The 18604-nt window shown below is 41.0% G+C and overlaps 1 protein-coding gene across 1 annotated transcript in view; it reads left to right on the forward strand.

The window, feature by feature from the left end:
* The first annotated feature begins 47 nt into the window (after positions 1-47).
* Positions 48-18604, forward strand: part of MRPS27 (mitochondrial ribosomal protein S27) — a 76233-nt gene continuing 57676 nt past the window's right edge. Inside the window, exons 1-2 of the mRNA XM_045847897.1 lie at positions 48-148; positions 3328-3405. Of these exons, the coding sequence (XP_045703853.1) occupies positions 76-148; positions 3328-3405 (151 nt within the window). The 5' untranslated portion in view covers positions 48-75. The remainder of the gene's footprint in view (positions 149-3327; positions 3406-18604) is intronic.

The following is an 18604-nucleotide window of genomic DNA, read 5'->3' on the forward strand; positions in this document are numbered from 1 at the left end:
CAGCCCAACTGGAACTTCACCTCTTCCTCTGCCCTTACCCCCCCCGGACCTGTGTTCTCCTTGGTATGCTCCAAGATGGCGGCCCCCATGGTGCGGCGCGGGTTCCTGCTGGCGGGGAAAGTGCCTCTTCCTCGTCTCTCACTGGCAGGTTGGTGGCTGGCTGCTGCCTTTGTGGAGCTGCTTCGTTAGATCTCTGAGAACTCTGTCCCTTGAGTGAAGGGGGCGATGAGCTTTCAACAGGAGAGGAGATGCTTCTGGGATCTAGTTGCCAGAGAAAACATTTCGGGTGTTTGATAACACAGTAAGGGGAGAAAAGATCTCTGACCCATCTCCTTTTGTAAAGTAATAGTGTCTGCCCATCTAAAGGTATAAAGAGCAGAGCAAGTCCAGGCGCGGGCGTTTTTACGTATAATTTGTGTTAGGGTGATTGTCTTTTCCGACTCTGAAAAGCTCAAATGTGTCCACTTCTGGGGCTGTGAACATTTTCTCCCTCCTGAGGCTTCCTTGGAGGGGCGTCGTAAGCGTTCTGCTCCACATCTAACAGTTGGCCAGAACCACTGGTCTTCACTTGGTGGAAGAATTTTTCAGTGTACTAATCTCATTGTACCTGATGACCTTGGACACCGTTTTTGACCTTCTTTTGCTCCAGTTTTGTACCTATAGACAAGAAATGCTAATAATTACTTCTAAAGTACTTTGATTATCTCAGTGAATGGCAGCCTACTCAAACCTGTTTAATGATCTGCTGATAAAGACATTGGGAAAAAAGTTCTTACATTTCCAGAAGCTAAATCTCGACAAGTGTATATGATTATTTGATTAAAATGCAATAATCACAATTGATGTTTCCAATGCCTATTATCTCCTCTTTCCAACGTTCTTCCTCTAGCCCCTATAAAAAAGCAACACATACACTCTTGCTGACACTTTTTTAGGAACAGCCATTAAACATCAAATGAAATTACAGAGTTGGTCACCAGAAGTTTTCTGAGGATTAACTGATTGACCTAGCTGGTGAAAATACTTAATGCCACATGTTAGGTAAAGTGGTATGCACAGTACTTGGCACCTCAGTAAGAGTTAGCTGTTGTAGCTATTTACAAGCATGTTTAGTTATGGTTGTTGGTAAATGTTTTGATTTAAACAAGACCTTAGATTGTCTATTAGGGAGGATGTTGTGGTTGCCTAGAATGTTTGGGACAGTCATTCTAACAAGGGAATAGAGATTAGGTAAGAGTGAATTGAGAGAATTTCCAGTTAGCATTTTGGTCTTAGTTTGAACTGGTGAACTTGTGGTAGGTTATACACCTGTGCTATTACATTTAGTAGCTACTAGCTGTATATGGCTATTTAAAGTAGTGAAGATTAAATGAAATTTAAAGTTCAGTTTCTTAGTCACACCAGCTACATTTTAAGTGCTCAAGAGACACCTGGGGCTAGTTGCTACTTTGCTGGACAGCTCAGAATTGAACATTTCCATCATTATATCAATAGAAAGGTATATTGAACAAGCACTGGGTTAGATCATAGATGAAAGGAGCCTTGCAATTAGGAAATGAAGGCTGTAAGGCAAGTAATACAAATCAGTAGGATAGTGCATTATGGACCACTCAGGATTTGAAAATGCTAAGAATCTTAACTTTAAGTCATCAGAACGTCTGGAAATATTACAAGACAAGAGGAAAAATAGTCTACTTTGTACAAACTCGGGACAAATCAATATTTGAAACACTTTGATGTTGATATTGATTCTCTGTAATTACATCAGAGCCAAAGGAAAATTTATTGAGATGAACCAAAAAATGACTTCATGATATGAAGAGGCCAGAGGAAGGAAACTTAACTGGGCACCTACTACACAGGGGATGTTAGGCTAAACACTTAATACTGCATGTGCATTCATTTAAATTGTGGTACAAGGTAGGCATTATTTCCTCATTTTACATGTGGAGAAAGAGGCTCAAGACTTGGTGTAACTTGCCTCTATTTATCAGCAAGGCTAGGATTCAAACTTAGATTTTGTGACTCTAAAGTCCATCTGAGTCCACAATCACACTGCTTCCCTTTGAAATCGCTGGGTTGTATGCAACTTCATGTTTATATTTTAAGGAATTGCCGAACTTTTCCAAAATGGCTGCGCTATTTTACATTTTCACCTGAAATGTATGAAGATTCCAGTTTCTCTACATTTATATCAATGGCTATAATCGGATAATAATGGCTTATTACCCAATTATAGTCATCCCAGTGGGTGTGAAGTAGCATTTCAATGTATTTGGCATTTCCCTAATAGCAAATGATACTAAACATCTTTCCATGCACTTGCTGGTCATTCATGTGTATGTATATATGTTTGTGTGTGTACATCCTTTTGTTTTTTGAGAAACAGTTGCTCAAATCCTTTGTCCATTTTAATTTGAATTATTTGTCTTTTTAAATTTTGAGTAGGAAGAGCCTTGGCTGGTGTGGCTCACTGTATTGAGTGCCGACCTGCGAACCAAAAGGCCTCTGGTTCGATTCCCAGTCAGGGCACATGCCTGGGTTGCAGGCCAGATCCCCAGTTGAGGACGCCCAAGCAGCAACCACACATTGATGCTTTTCTCCCTCTTTCTCCTTCCCTTCCCTTCTGTCTAAAAATAAATGAATAAAATCTGTTTAAAAAATAATACATTTCGAGTAGGAAGAGTTATTTATACATTTAGAATACAAGTCCCTTATCAGATAAATGATTTGCAAATGTTTTTTCTTTCTGTGAATTTCCCTTTCACTTTCTGGATAATGTCCTTTGAAGCACAAAATTTTTAAATTTTGATTAAATGGCCATTTATTCTTTCTCATTCATTCTTTGAACTCATGTTTATTGAGCACTGTCATATGCCAATCATTGTGCCAGAGGCTGGTAAAACAGCTGTGCCATCTTGTGAGTTACCTCAAATTTGACTTATTGGGTTTCTCTTATTTATCCCTCTGGTGCTGGTGTACTGGGTAAGTTATTGCTGTGCGCTTTATGTGAAATACGGGTAAATGTGCCAGTCTAAGTCAGATGGAAATGTTTTGAGAATGAACAAATGACTATGAAACATTCGATTAATGAGTTAAGCAACAGTTCAGCCAGATTTCCAGTTTTGCGCATCTTCTGCTTGTTAGACGATGAATGCATCTTGTCAGGAACTGAATTGTTAACTGTGCAGCTTTGGTTACAGTAGCATGTTAGAATCTTTGAATAATTTAGTAAACTGAACGTACTACAATGATGTTAATAGGACAGACATGTAAACTGAACCTGCTGTGAAATCGTGAGTGTTGAGATACTGTCCTTTTCCTCAGGCAAAAGATGCCTGCTTTCTGCAGCGTATGTAGACAGCCACAAATGGGAAGCAAGAGAAAAAGAAGATTGTCACCTCGGTAGGTACCTACGTGTCATTTTCAATCCATATGGTCGTGATCATATAGTCACATATTCATATGATGCTTTTATGATAATCCAATTCAGATAAGTACATTTGGGTCTTAAAAACAATTAGACTTTTGTTTCACATCAGGCAGAATCATTTTTGCTATCCTTCTGGGGTTTTGGGGTTTTGTTTTGGTTTTTTTTGCCTTGAGTAGTCTTCCTAAATTTTGTAAACAATTCTTTTTTTTCCTGTTTATTGTATAGTCAAGTTAGTTATCCTGCAGCCTGTTTCTGTTTCACATTATCTGCAAAGAAAAATATATTTTATACTTTTATCTTTTTTTATTGTCATTTCTTAACTTGTCTTCGGAAAGCATTTTGACCCTTCTCTGTTTCATTGCCAGGTGACAGATGGATTTGAAAGCAGTGGTATAATCCCATATAAACCATTTAAGGAAAATAGTTGGCTAACTTCTCATGCAGTAGGATCCTAATTATAGGCCCCTGTTCCCTATATTGCATGGTTAGCAGCCACTCTTTTATAAACTAACAAGGCCTAAAAGAAACCACTGACCCTATGAACATTTTATAGAAATGTACATGCTACATATAAATAATATTATTTTATTTAAGATTTTTTATTGATATTCTATAACAGTTGTCCCAATTTTTCCCCCTTTGCCCTGCTCCACCCATCCTACCCCCCACTCCCACAGTCCATCCCCACACTGCTGTCCATTTCCGTGGGCCATTCATACATGTTCTTTTAACTTGTCCCTTCCCCTTCTTTCCACCATTATTCCCCTCTCCACTATATAATATTTTATACACATAATATCATTTTGATAGTCAGACAATTAGTGACAGTTTTATGGGAATAATGTAATTTTTGGGTCAGTTCCAGTGTTGATCTAATATTTTTCCCCAAATTTCTTTCTCTGCTTTTTTTGGGCTTATGTTAAATAAGAAGAAAGCCCCCCTGTGTTTATTGATTCTTCCAATAACTGCGGGGTGGAGGAGCGGGATCCTGTTATAGCTACTTATAATGGCTACCTTGGGAGCGGCGGAGGGTGGGGTGGGAGTGTTCAAAGAACTCATTTTCTCCCTGACTGTGTGATTGCAGGAGCACATTAAAGTTGGTTTGTGAGACCTGAAATTGGGTATATGGGCAGGGCCCAGCCGAAACAGCTATGGAGAGTGGGAAGATAGTAACTATATATTTGCACTGTTGATGCAGAATCACTGTGAACAGCAGATAGAAACGCACATGAATACAGATTTGGCGTACTAGCAAAATCAAGTACCATTTCGTATTATCATGACATTATCATAAGTGACACAGTTTTATTTACAAAATGGTCAACAACTCTTGGTAAAGTTCTGAACAAATCAAAGTGCTGTCTTTCCTTCTTTCCTCAGTTTACCTAGTACTTACATTTATGGAAAATTCATCCCCCCCCAGAGTACTTTGTTTTTATATGTAAAGTTGAGTTAGTTTTGTTAATTATAGACAAGTATTTTTTTAATAGTGTGAATGTCTGCCATGTCATACATGGCTTAGTATGTGGACCAAATATTTTAACTTTTATTTGGAAATAATTTGAAATTTACAAAAAATTATGAGAATAATACTAAGAGCATCTTATACCCTTAACCAAGATTTCTTTTTCGTCGCCATTTTGACCCCTTTGTTTTTGCTTTCTCATTCTCTGTATGTGCACATTTTTTTAACCTTTTAAGGTTTTTTTTTTTTCATATATTATATATAGGCCTTTATCCTGAATGCTTTACTATGTATTATCTGACTTTTTTTTTAAAGAAGCCAGTCCCTTTTTTTAATAGGATATTCTTCTTTTTGGGTTTGTCTGAGATATCATGATTAGATTCAATATGTGCTTTCCCAGTCAGAATATTGTCAGTGACATTTCATCCTTCTGTGGGCACCTCTAGAGACACCTGTTGCCCATCTGCTTTCACTGGCGATGTTAACCTTGACCACCCAGTCAAGTGTGTCTGTTTTCCCACTGGAAAGTTACTATTTTTCTCCTTATGACTAATAGACATTCTGTGGAGAGATATTTTAATACGAAAATACATCCTATTTATCAAAAGCTTCCCCCTAGATTTAGCATCCATTGAGGCATCTACCCTGAATCAGTCTTTACTACGACAGTTGCAAAATGATGGTCTTCCAACTCTGTTAATACATCCACATTTACTAGTTAGTACTCAGTATTTTAACTATAAGCAAGAACCCTCCCTTTTATCCCATTTCTTTGAACTATATTTATCTGTTCATTATTGATATGGTCTTCTGGATTGTGGATTTCCCTTGTTTTGGGTTTTTTTTTACCCATGTTTTGGGCCATTCATTACCAATGAAACATGGGTAATGATTCATTACCATCCTTAATTATTTGGGTGATCAAATTGTCCCATATTTGGCTAGTAGGAGCCCTTTCAAGCCAACTCCCAATGTTCCAGGCTTATCTTGTACCTTTCCTGCTCTAGCCCTGGAATTAACTATTTCTCCAGGAGTCCTAATTCCTTTCAGTAGGGAATGGTATTAGATGCCAAGATCTATGTATTAGATGTCCTTTTATCACTGTGAGGCTTTTGCTTGTCCCATTCAGTGGACAGAGCTAGAAAAATGTGTCCATATATATTATACACAAATAGACAGATGTGCACATCCATGCATATATGCATGTATGTGTATATTTTACAAATAACAAGTTCATGCTGAAACCTCTGATTCCAGCGCATCCCTGCAGGTTCTTCCTTGCCTTCCCTTAGCCCATATTTGTGTCTCCTTTCCATACTGAAAACTCTGCTCCCCAAGCACTCCCCAACTCTGCTCTGTGCTCCAGCAGGGACCATGTTTTGAAGTGCTGGATAGTCTCCACCTTGTGGGTTGCTCTATTTTTCAGACTATAACATGCACCCCCAAATTTGAGGCGAAAGTGTGGTGCATCTTATAGTCCAACTGTAGCTTACCTGGCTCCCTGTTGTGGGGGGCAGGGGGTGGCGGTGAAGCCAGGTCACAGGTTATTAAATATTTTACCGCATTTTTTGCTTCACATTTTTTTTCCTATTTTCCTCCTCTAAAAAACCTAGGTGCGTCTTATAGTCTTAAAAATACGGTACTTAGTTTTCCTTTCTTCTGCCTATTAAGTGCCAGTAATGCCCCGCTGACAGTCAAAAAATATCCCCATATATTCCAAAATGCCCTCTAGGGCCATTAATACTCCTTTTGGAAACACTTTTGTAGTGATGAAACCAACATGGGCTCAGTTACATTGCAAAGTTTGTTACATACAAATTAAAAGAAAAGTGCTATGGCAGTACAGAGAAGAGAATGAAGAATTTCAGGTAAGCTATTGTTAACACTGTCTTAGGTATGAAGGGAAGATTAGTAAATGATACCATTATTGTATTTGGCACCTCAGATGGAGTATAGGCAGCTGTCTTTTTATTCTGGGACTGATATAGGGGAACGTTCTCATGGATTCCTGAATAAGCAAAAGCTGTTTGCTAAAGAATGAGCATAATAATCTGCAACAAATTAAGTATATGGGAGTAATCATCTCCTTGTCTGTTAAGATTAGCATACTTGGAAAAGCAGTACCAGCTACCATTTATCGAATACTACCTGGCCTAGAATACCCTTTATACCCCAGGAATCCTTACCCAGTCAGAATAAATTTTCCTCGCCCTCGGTTCTCACAACACTTGGTTATGCGGTGTGATGTGGTGAAGTCTGCACCTGTGGGATCACATCTCGGTGTGAACTCCAGCTTTGCCAATTTTCCAAAATTATGTCACTTAACCTCTGTTCCTTTACCGATAAATTAGGGATGATGGTAATGCCTGCCTCAGCTAATACCCTGACATAGGGCAGGTGCTCCAGAAATAGGTGGAAAGAACAAGCCCTAGCCCCTTGATTTTACCTCTATATAAAACGTAGGGGTGAGTAAGGTTTTGAAACTCAAACTGGTTGGAAGGAAAAGAGGCTATTTGAGACTATTTTTTTTCCTTACTCTGTAATAGAATGTGATTAAAACACACATTCGCTTCTACGAGCTATTACTACGTTTTCCCTAAGTCACAATTGAGTGTTTGGGTTGGAATATTGGCCCTGAGAGGTGAGGGCAGCGCGCAGCCAAGGAGGAACGTGGTCGGAGCTGCTGCGGCCTGCGGAGGATCAGGCAGTAGGTGGCAGTGCGGCCTCTTCGGAGACCGCTGCGCAGCCGGAGCAGCTTGCTTTGGATCCGAACCTTTTCCCGCAGCCTTTCCGATGCCTCCTCGTGCGTGTGCGTAGGGGGCTGCCCTCAAGCATGTGGAGTGCTGTGATTGGGCGCGGTGATCTGGTACGGGCTCGCTGATTGGGGAAGGGAGGAGAGACGATGTGAAGCTTTTACTCCACGTGTCCCCATTGGCGGGCACTGCGTGGAGTGGAGCTCGGTGAGGAGGGAAGAGGTGTGGGGCTGGGGCTCGGTCTGCATCTGCATTTTCCATTGGTTTGAGTGATTTCCTCCGTCCGAATACTGTGAAGGAGACGGTTTGGGTTCCCTCGGCTAGGTATGCAGCTATGGTGTCTCCCCTCTTCAGTCTCATCATAGCCTTCAGGGAGAGCTGATGGGGATCTGTCCAGCTCGCAGTATGAAGGTAGTTTCTTACCAAGGAGATCTTGAAAAACACCAGGAGTGCTATTTAGAGTAGGGTACCTGCACTGCAGTCTAGGGGGCTGCAAACAGGCCATGAATGCAATGCAGGTTCTCAGATAAAAATCAAAAGACAGCCTCTGTTAACTGCTAGTTATGTGCTGGTTCTGTGTAAAGCATATCACACGCATCATTCCATTTAATGCTCAACAACCAGTGAAGACAGCTGCTTTTATTCCCCTTCAGAGATGAAACGCCACATTCTGACATGTGTTTGGGGCCATACTGTATTCTATAGCCTTTCCACTCAAAAATCCCTTTCTCAGTGATTGCTGTAGTACCTGCAGTTCCACCATGGAGTTCTATCATGGAGTCTTCCCTTGCATCAAAGCTGTGGATTTCTTGCTTTAAAAACAAAACAGAACACATTTTTATTGCAGTGTAATATATACTGAAAAGTGCTCAAGTCATAATATGTGGATTGATAAGTTATCACAAAGTGAACAAACCTGTGTAGGATAGAACATTCATTCCTAACAACCCCGGAAGCCCTTATTGCAGCCCTCATCCTCCCCTTCAAAGACAACCCTTATCCTGACTTATAACGCCATAAGTTAATTTTTTAATGCTTTTAGTAGCAAATCTAAAACATATACAAAAGAAGAATGGTATGAGGAATCCCCTTGACTCATCACCTGGCTTCACCCGTTCTCAGCCACGACCAGTCTTTACTTCCTCTCCACTTTTCATTCCCCCATCCTGAGCCTTTTGGCAAATCCCAGGTAGCATGTCATTTCAGCCATAAGTAATTTATTATATTTTAATAAATTTACTTTTGTACACCTCTAAAAGATAAGGTTATTTTTAATACCACCATCACACCTAAAATATTGGTAATTGTTTAAATATGAAATATCCAGTGTTTACATTTCGCTGATACTCCCATAATTTTTTTAATGGTTTGATTGAATCAGGATGCACATAAGGTCTATCCAGTGCAGTTGGCTGTGTTGTTGACCCCTCCCTTCTCTTGCCTGTTTTAAAGTCTTTTTTTATAGAAATATGCAAAAGTAGAAGGAGTAGTATAATGAGCCCCATGTACTGTCTCCCAGCTTTAGCAGTTATCAGTTCCCTGCCAGTCTTATAACCAAATGCAGGTCCGGCTGCCTGCCCTGTGAAAGCCAGTACTCTAGAGGCAGGTGCTGATGTAAAGGAAGGTGGTTTATTTGCAGATGCCAGCCATCCAGAAGGTAGGGGACTCGAGTCTCAAAGCCCATCTTCTGGAAGATGGGGGCTCATGTCACAAAGTCCATCTTCACCTCTCTTTGGAGGCAGCAGTTGTTTTATGAAGAGGGAAAGGGGAACAGAACAAAGAGATCAAGGGAGGGGGTTAAAGAGTTCTGTATGTGCAGAATAGCACAGTCCACTCTGATAAGGCAAGTGATGGTCTAATGTGCGTCATCCTGGTTTAGTCATGCTGGCTTCACGTCGTCCTGGATCCCAGGTTAAAGGTCAGCAAATTTCCCAGAGCTGGGATGCTTGAAGATGGGAGTTTTTATCTTTTGAAACTAGTTCCTAGGATTCTTATACAAACATTCTGTTCATTTACAAGCCACATACTAGTCAGTGTCAGCACTTACAGAAACAATATCAGAAGAATGGGGGAGGGGCTACAGTTTCCCACTGTTAGAGTTTTGCTGTTACAGTCTTGTTTCATCAATTCCCTATCCCATCACCAGATTACTTTTTAACAAGTCCTTGTTATCAGATTATTTTATATGTATTTTGATATGTACCTCGAAAAGATACAGGTTTTTAAAAAATAGCTACAACACCATTCTCATGTCTAAAAATTACTAATCCCTTAACATCATTATATATTATATTAATGTTCACATTTCCCCCAAATATCTTACAAATTTCTTTTTAATTTATAGTTTGTTGAATGGGATCCAGATAAGGTCCATGCTTGTAATGTGTTGAAAGGTCTCTTTAAGTATCTTTTAATCTGTAGGTTTTCCTCTTTCTTGTAATTTATTTGTTGAATAAAACCAGGCCTGTTGTTCTACATAGGTTCCCACATTCTGAATTTGCTGGTTTATCCTTATGGTAGTTTTAATGGTTCCTCTGCCTTCCATACACCCTATAAAACTGGCAGAGAGGAGGCTTGATCAGGTTCGAGGTCTCTCTGTTTCTGTTTTTTCTTTGGCGTGAATACTTCCTTCGTGTTGTTTACTTTTTTCAGGAGACACACAGCACGTGGTTGTCCCTTATGTTAACGGTCATTTATGGTTGCTGCTTACATCCATTATTTCACTGGGAGGTGCAAAATATCACTGTCTTAATTCTACCATTCCTTCTTCATTTATTACCCAGAAAATTTTTGTAAAAGAATTTCCTTTTATCATCAGTTCAGTTATCCTGAGATACACTTTGTATGGAAGGGACAGTTTTCAGTAATAAGTTGAAAACTGTCCTTACTGCCCTCCAAAGATGATCAATAAGGTTTTTTGTTTTTAAATATCATTATGAATTCATGGATTTAAGTACCCCACTCATTTTAATCCACTGGAGTCTGTCTGTAGAAACTGAGGTGTTCTTGGGCTTTTTCCAACTCAAGTCAGATGATTTTAGGTTTAGACTGTTTCTGTACTGGGGTTGCCTTGGTTGAAATAAACACTGAATTAAATAAAGCATTGCCTCTGAATTCAACTAGGCAGATCTGTTGGGGAGGTACAGGGTGAAAGTTATTAGCATTAGCCAGCTAGCAGCTATTGATTTTCACTAGGATCCTCAGTGGGTAGGGTTTAGGAGAAACCAGCTGTGGGGAACTGGGTGTGGTTCGGGTAGATGGGCAGGCCTGATGGGGGAGCTCTCTAGGTTCCATGGGAGGAAGTCTGCTTGGGTCACCCTGCTAGGGATACGGGCCCCGGTGACTTGAACTGAATTGGATTCCTGAGCCCTGCTGACCTAAATATTTTATTTCTGATTTTTCAGTTTATAAGTAATCATAAAGTAAGGGACATCTTTGGGTTTTGGTTGCTTCTTGTGTATGTGTGTTTTAAATTTTTTTTAAAGATTTTATTTATTTATTTTTAGAGAGGGAAGGGAGGGAGGGGGGAGGGGGGGAGAGAGAGAGAGAGAGAGAGAGAGAGAGAGAGACATCAATGTGCGGTTGCTGGGGGTCATGGCCTGCAACCCAGGCATGTACCCTGACTGGGAATCGAACCTGCGACACTTTGGTTCGCAGCCCGCACTCAATCCACTGAGCTACGCCAGCCAGGGCTTTAAATTTGTTTTTTTATAATAGAATGTTTATTTAAAAAGTCACAGAGGTAGAAGTGAATTATAGAAGGAACGGACTCAAGAAACAAGTTACAGAGGCAAAAGAAGGGCCCTTGGAGCTTAGGAAAGAGAGGGAGACAAGGAAAATGCTCTGGGGAGAAGGTGTGGGGAAAGGCATTGGCATGCTCCATCGAGAGATTAATTAATGAATTTATTTTAAGAACTCCCTTTCCAAATCCAGAGTGAAGCATACTGTTGACACGTTTGCATTCAGTTTGAATCTGAGCACTGTGGTCATGTCTTACCGATACGTCTTCCTTCAGCCAAGCTTCGATTTGCCATGGCATCAGATCCTGCTCTTGAAGCCCGACGGGGATTTTGTGACGCCTGCCTTCCTAACCTTGGCAGTTCCTTGTTTGCATCTCTGTGACCTCTCTTCATTTTCCCGGTTTCGTATTTGCCATCTGCTGGCTGTTCTTGAGATGGCCTCGCTGTACACATCCTCCTCCTTCAGGCTCATTTTCTCAGTGTGTGTGTGTACAAAGCTTGCCTTCACTTTTGTCCTTTACTGGAACTATTTGTTTTAAAGTTTCCGGTGACGTACAGAGAGACAAATGGACAGAAGTTAATCTAAATATCTATATTTCAAAAGGTTCTTAAGTTAGCTTTTTCTCCTTGCTTCTATTACTTCTGTACATTCTCCATGTTACCTGTCCTTGTTTTTCTTTTTAAAGGTGGGACACAAAACCATGTTTCTGCCTGTTTTCCAGATCACTTGTTTTAGGGAGTGCCATAATGTATATGGTCCTTTCTTACATGAATTAGATTAGGTGCACAGATGCTCCTAAGCCCAGAAAGAGCTTACTGTTGACTGAATGGATAACAATGATGTACAGTTACATAGGAATCATGAAAAGCTGAAACCACCTAATAGTTTCTCACCTGAAGTTCTCAGGATTCAGCAGAGGATTCATCTTTGCTTTAATGAACTTCCTCTTTACAGCTTTAACCTAGATAACACCTAGATAACACTTCTTTTATAAGAGGCTTCTTTCCCAGCACATCTCTACTACAGATTTTGTGATCATTAAGGAGATTGCCCCTCCGCCCCCCAAGGATTTTATATACTTTGAAGCTGTGATGCTTTGGTGAACACCAGGTTGAAATGATCTTATGATCTTCCCCCCAAAATGAATTTTTTTATCATTATATAATGACCCACATAATGTATAAAAAAATGCTTTTTACCTTTGAGTCTATTGAGTCTGATACTGATCCAGCTACACCGGTATTCTTTTGGCTGCTGTTTGCCTAGTGTATTTTTTGCATGTTCATTTTCAACTCTTCTATGTACCTGTGGTTCATAGGGCTAGATTTTGTATTTTTAAGCATCTGACAGTTATCTTTTAACTAGAAAGTGTAGTTTATTTACATTGCCATAATTACTGGCATATTTGGATATACTTCTATCATATTTTGATTCTTCTTTCTTATGTTCTTTTGGATTGATTGATTACCTGTGATTTTGTTTTTTACGTTTTCCCTCCTACTGGTCTAAAAATGATAGACCCAATTTCTACTCTTTTGGAATGGTGGATTCTACCATTCTTTAAACGTCTTTCTTGCTCTGTGACTCTGACACGCACATGTAACTTAAAATCCAGTGTTAATCACACTGTACATCCTTTAATCCAGTCACACATACACCCAGCCATATGTTTTGTCTAATATTGAAGTTTTATCTTTTAAAATACACACTTATAAGACATTTTTAAAAGATTTTATTTATTCATTTCTAGAGAGAGGGGGAGGGAGGGGGAGAGCAAAGAGAGGGAGAGAAACATCAGTGTGTGGTTGCCTCTCATATTCCCCCTACTGGGGACCTGGCCTGCAACCCAGGCATGTGCCCTGACTGGGAATCAAAACAGTGACACTTTGGTTCACAGGCCGGCACTCAATCCACTGAGCCACACCAGCCAGGGCAAGACATTATTTTAAACAGTCAATTCTCCCTCAGATTTAAACAATTTTATTTACTTATCATTCCTTCTAGCATCTCAAGGCTTCTTGAAAGGATCATTTTCTTCTAAAAAAATACTACATCCAAAAAGTTCCTTTAGTAAGTGTGTGTTGCTAATAAAGTCTCTCAATTTTTGTTTGTCTAAAAACATCTAACTTTTCCCATAATTTTAAAAGAGAAGATTACTGGATTTGTGAATCTATGAGAGTATATATTCCCAGAATACTATTCTACTGCCTTCTGTTGTTCCTACTAAGAAAACACTCATTGGTGTAGTTGTTTTTCCTTAGTAAGTAATTTATCTTTTTCTTCTGGCTACTTTTAAAATCCCCTTATTTTTCATGATGTGAACCATGTGTATCAAGATATAGGTATAATTTTACTTAATTGACTTGAGATTTTATGTTTCCTGGATCTGAAAATTTGTATCTTTCATCAGTCCTAAAATTTATGTAGCTACTCTCATGTACCACTTTTCTGCATTGTCTGTGTTTAACTTCTTTTAGAAATTCAATTAAAGGTAATTTAGGCCTTATCCTATGTTCTGTTCCTCTTTTATACTCTTCCTCTTGATCTATCTTTGCTGAGTTCAGTGTAATTTCTTTTAGATCTTTTAGTTCACTGACTCTCACCTCACCTGAGTCTAACCTGTTCTTTAATTTACTGACCAAGTTTCTGTTTGTTTATTTATTTATTTATTTATCTATTTGCAGAATGCTACAGTTTTATTAACACAGATACAATGTGTACACAATCTGCCTATTCACTTTCCTTGCTGCACAGCCTGGCATTGGGATTGGTGGCTCTCATGGCCAGTGGGGCTGCTCCGTCCACAGTGGCTTTGCGGTTCTTCGAGGAGACGTTGTGAGCAATCCCAGCGCAGCAGGGTTTGTTGCACATCAGCAGCACTTCAAGTTCCTGTGGACCAGGAACTTCCCAAAGCCGCTGGGTAGCACGTGCTTTGTTTTCTTGTTGCTCACATACCAGTGCTGGGCATCAAGGTCTGGCCCTTGAATCTTCTGTGCACCCTGTTATCAGTGCCTCTGGGTTTCTGCAGTTCCGCTTAATTTTAATTTTGACATAATGGTCAGACTCGTGCCGAATGAGCTTCTTGGTCCTCTTTTTGATGATCTCAGACCCCAGGGTCTGAGGGCAGCCATGGTGCGGAGTAAGAGATGGCTGCCACCTCCATAGGCAGCGCCAAGGAAGTCAGTTTATTTTTTTTATAGCTTTTTTGTAGCCTTTACATAAAATAAACCACACACATTTAAAGTATACAGTGTGTTAAGTTTTGACACATGTACATCTGTGTACGTCCATGGAATCACCACACAATCAAAATACTGGGCACGTGTGCCCTCTCTCACCACCAGGTTTCCTCTCACACCTCTAACCCTCCTCTCCCGCCTCCGCCCACCCTCCCAAAGTCCCAGGCAACGCTGATGTGCCCTCTGTCATTGTAGATGAGTGTGCGTTTTCTAGAATTTTATGCAATAAAATCATGTTTAAACCACTTTCCACAAAATTCTCAGGTAGGTGTGTCTTGGATCGCATGGAAAGTGTGAATTAGGGCCTCAGAGGAGTGAGGGCTGACTTAGTCGTTGGGAACCTCAGGGGCAGCAGCATCCCGGCGGTTGATCTTCGCCGGGCGCGTTATTTTCTAGTCAGTTCACCTGTTCACTGCAAGCATAGCCCTAGCTGGTCCTGACTTTACCTGAGGATCTCGGAGACAGTTTGTTATCTCACAGAGGCCTTGGTTTTATCCTCTGTCCCCTGTGAACCAGTAAAACCAAAGCTCTGGGTCCCTGGGGACCTGCAGTGCCCTCGGCTGGCTGCCACCCTCCCTGCTCCCTTAGACATTCATGCTTTGTGCTCCCGTCTTGCCTCTGGCCTCTGACAATTACATCTGCCTTCTTGAAAGCTCATATGTATATATATTTTAATAACAGCTTTATTGAGATTTATTCACACACCATAAAGTACACCCTTTAACATGTACGACTTCACGGTTTTAGAACACTCACAGAGCTGTGCAACCAAGCTCAGTTGTATTGGAAAGAAACTTTTTAGAAATATTTAAGTGTTTTTATAGTAGGAGGAATGTTTTAAAGGACATTTGGTTCCGCCTTATTCCAGAAACAAAATTCCATTTAATATATTCTTCAAGCTTAGGAGGAATATCCAAGACTTACTTTGTGTTCCCTCCTCGATGTTTTTCAGATATAACCCCTCTGGGCTGTGGATTGTGAGCAGCGCCCCACAGTCTCCTAGGGCTTTGTTTAACAATCTGGATCCCTCTGGTGTCACCTCAAACCTACAGAATTAGGATCGCCCTCTGGGCGTGAGGTTAGGAGTCTGGAGTTTTAAAGCCCCTCGGATGATTCAAACCCTCAGCCAGGTTTATGAACCATTACACCCCTGTATGTGAAATAGTGCAGGGCCCTCAACATGTATGTCCTTAAATCATCAGTGGTATTGTTCTCCAAACAAGAAGGGCATTTTGCTCTGGTTTACATGTCATTTTCTGGACATAATCTACATGATCTGTACAGCTTTTGTGTTTTGTTAAATGAAGAATTTTTCAGATCCGTTTTCCGTATAGTCTTTGTCATGTGTACTCCCGAGGAGCTGGATGACAGGCAAGAAAGCATCTTCTCCAGCACATCCCTTTGAATGGAACCTGGGCGCTTGCTGGCCCCTCAGTGAAACATGAAGTGTGCCTTTGACTGTCAAAGCCCACAGTCCAGAAGCCTGTGTCGCTGGCCCTCTGCAGGGCGCAGCCGCCCCAGCTCTCCTGGCCGGCCCTGCTCCACCCAGCTTTCTGCCTCGTTCATCATGCCAGCACTATCATCTGAGGTGATTGGTCACCTATTCTATTTAGCAGCAAACCTTCCTCTGACTTGCAATATGCAAATATCATTCATCAGATGCTGGGCCTGCAGCTGTTGCCCTTTTGAGGCCCCAGCTGATTTCACTTGGCTGAAGATGCCTTAGTGTGAAGGCTTAGAGTGGAGTCTTGAGTTACCACACTGATCCAGCGTTTAGGTCTACGTTGTGCCCTATATGAAATACACGAGGAAATGGAGGCCGTTTTAATTAGGCCAGTAGAGCCTGATCCACATTTTTTGAAGTTAAAGTTTAAATTTGGAGTAAGGGTACATAATTTTTTATAATGCCTGTCATCTCAACACAAGGGCCTCTGTTATGAAGGGATTATAAAGATTTGGTATCATGGGAGTGCTGTTTCATGTTGTGTGAGCAAATAGATGTAACAGTGTTAATTTGCCTTAGAGTGAAGAGGTTTTAGGGACACCTTTGTGTGTTTGTGTGGCTGTGGGGGTGGGAGGACGTGACTTTACCGTTCTTTAATCACCTGGTATTAATGCCTCTAAGATAGTCATAAGAAAAGCTAATTACTTTTATATCATAGTAAGTTTTCGGGATTTTGAAAAGTTGGTTTCCCCTAGTAGCTACTGCATCATTGAGATCATTACGTCCAGGAAAGGAGAGGGGAAGTGCTAAATACACGGCAGTAGGGGCTTCAATAAATACGTGTCCATTGATTACCTGTCTCCTTATTACTTGATGCTAGTTTCTTCCACTAGGGAGAAAAAACAATAACAACCTAAAAAAAACATAAAAAAACCCTTGGAAATCCAGTTACTTCTTTTTCCTTCCTCCCACTCCTTTCCATTCTTTTCCTCCTCCCTCTCTCCCTTTCTTTCTTATATTATTCATTTCTTTAGGTATTTATTGGGTACCTTTTTATAAAATATTTTATTTATTTTATTTTTAGAGAGAAAGGAAGGAGAAAGTGAGGGAGAGAAACATCAGTGTGTGGTTGCCTCTCAAGTTCCCCCTACTGGGAACCTGGCCCACAACCCAGTCATGTGCCCTGACTGGGAATCGATCCAGCAACCTTTTGGTTCACAGGCTAACGCTCAATCCACTGAGCCATACCAGTCACTACTGTTGAGTGCCTTTTATGGAACTGTTACAGACCAAGAATTTATCAGTCAATCGATTCCTTGCCTTTATGGATTTTACTTATAAGCATGAGAGAGAGAGAGGGAGAGGGAAGGGTGGGAAAGAGGGAGGGAGGGAGGAAGGGGAAAAGAGGAGAAGAGAAAAAAGAGAAGAAAAGAAATACACAGACCAGCTTATAGGCATTTGCAAGTCATAGGAAGTATCTTGGATTTTATTCTAAGTTTGATAGTGTTATGGGAGAAACTCCCAGAAACTGAGTTCTTCTCACCGATGCAGTAAAGAATTACAGGCCAGCGAGCCTACTAGCATGCACGCAAAGTTCATTAGCACTAAGTTCTAATAGGAAAGCAAAGCAAAGGTGCTAGAGTAGGATGGCCAGAGGCTGGATGGCCAGCACCCTGATGGCCAGAGGCAAGGTGGCTAGAAGCCAGGTGGCCAAAAAGGGTGGCCAGGGTCCCCACCACTGGCCAGAGGCTGGCTGGCTAGGGGTCTTCTGTGGGGCAAGAGAGCCATGAGGCCAAGAGAAAAGGCCAGGAGAGGAGGTCAAGAGAGAGTCATTTGATATGAGGACTTAATATATTTGGGGTGGGGGTGAAGAAGTAAAGGTGGTGCCAGCTTCCCCAGGGAGATGTGACTACCCAAACGTAGGTGTGGGTGGGGGTCTGTTAGCCCGAATCCTTCTCTTGCTGTACAAGTCTGTGTGTTCATTTTGCATAGGTGATGAGAGGCAGGCAATTGACCAAAGTTGTTTTATGGTTTTTTTCTTTGGGCACTGCAGACTCCCTCCCTGCTCCCTTCCAGACCTCGGGGTAAATACACAGTCTCAAGGTTTTCCTTTTTCCAGCCAGTGGAAGTGATATACACTTTCAAGAGCTCCCCCGCCCAACACTATCATAGTTTCACTTGTTGTTCCGGACGCTTGGCAGCCTTATCGGACCAGGGTCAGGATGACTGGGTCATCGTGTGAGCTTTTGCGTCCAGCCTCCTGTGTTAAATTCTTTGTTATAGTGTAATGTTGAGGGCCCTGCCTTATTTCCCCTCTGGCCACTCATTCCACCCTAACAACAGGAGGCTATTAGCTGGTTAAGAAAAGAGAATGACAGGATGTGATTTATCTTTCTTTATAATATATTTTATTGATTATGCTATTACAATTGCCCAATTTTCCTCTTTTGCCCCCTTCCATGAGGTACTCCCCATTCCCTCTAGCAGTCCCCCCTTAATTCACGTCTGTAGGCCATGCACGGAAGTTCT

Source organism: Phyllostomus hastatus, unplaced genomic scaffold, assembly GCF_019186645.2.
Source record: "Phyllostomus hastatus isolate PE091 unplaced genomic scaffold, TTU_PhHast_1.1 phas_contig_58, whole genome shotgun sequence".
In the NCBI taxonomy this organism is placed as follows: Eukaryota; Metazoa; Chordata; class Mammalia; order Chiroptera; family Phyllostomidae; genus Phyllostomus; species Phyllostomus hastatus.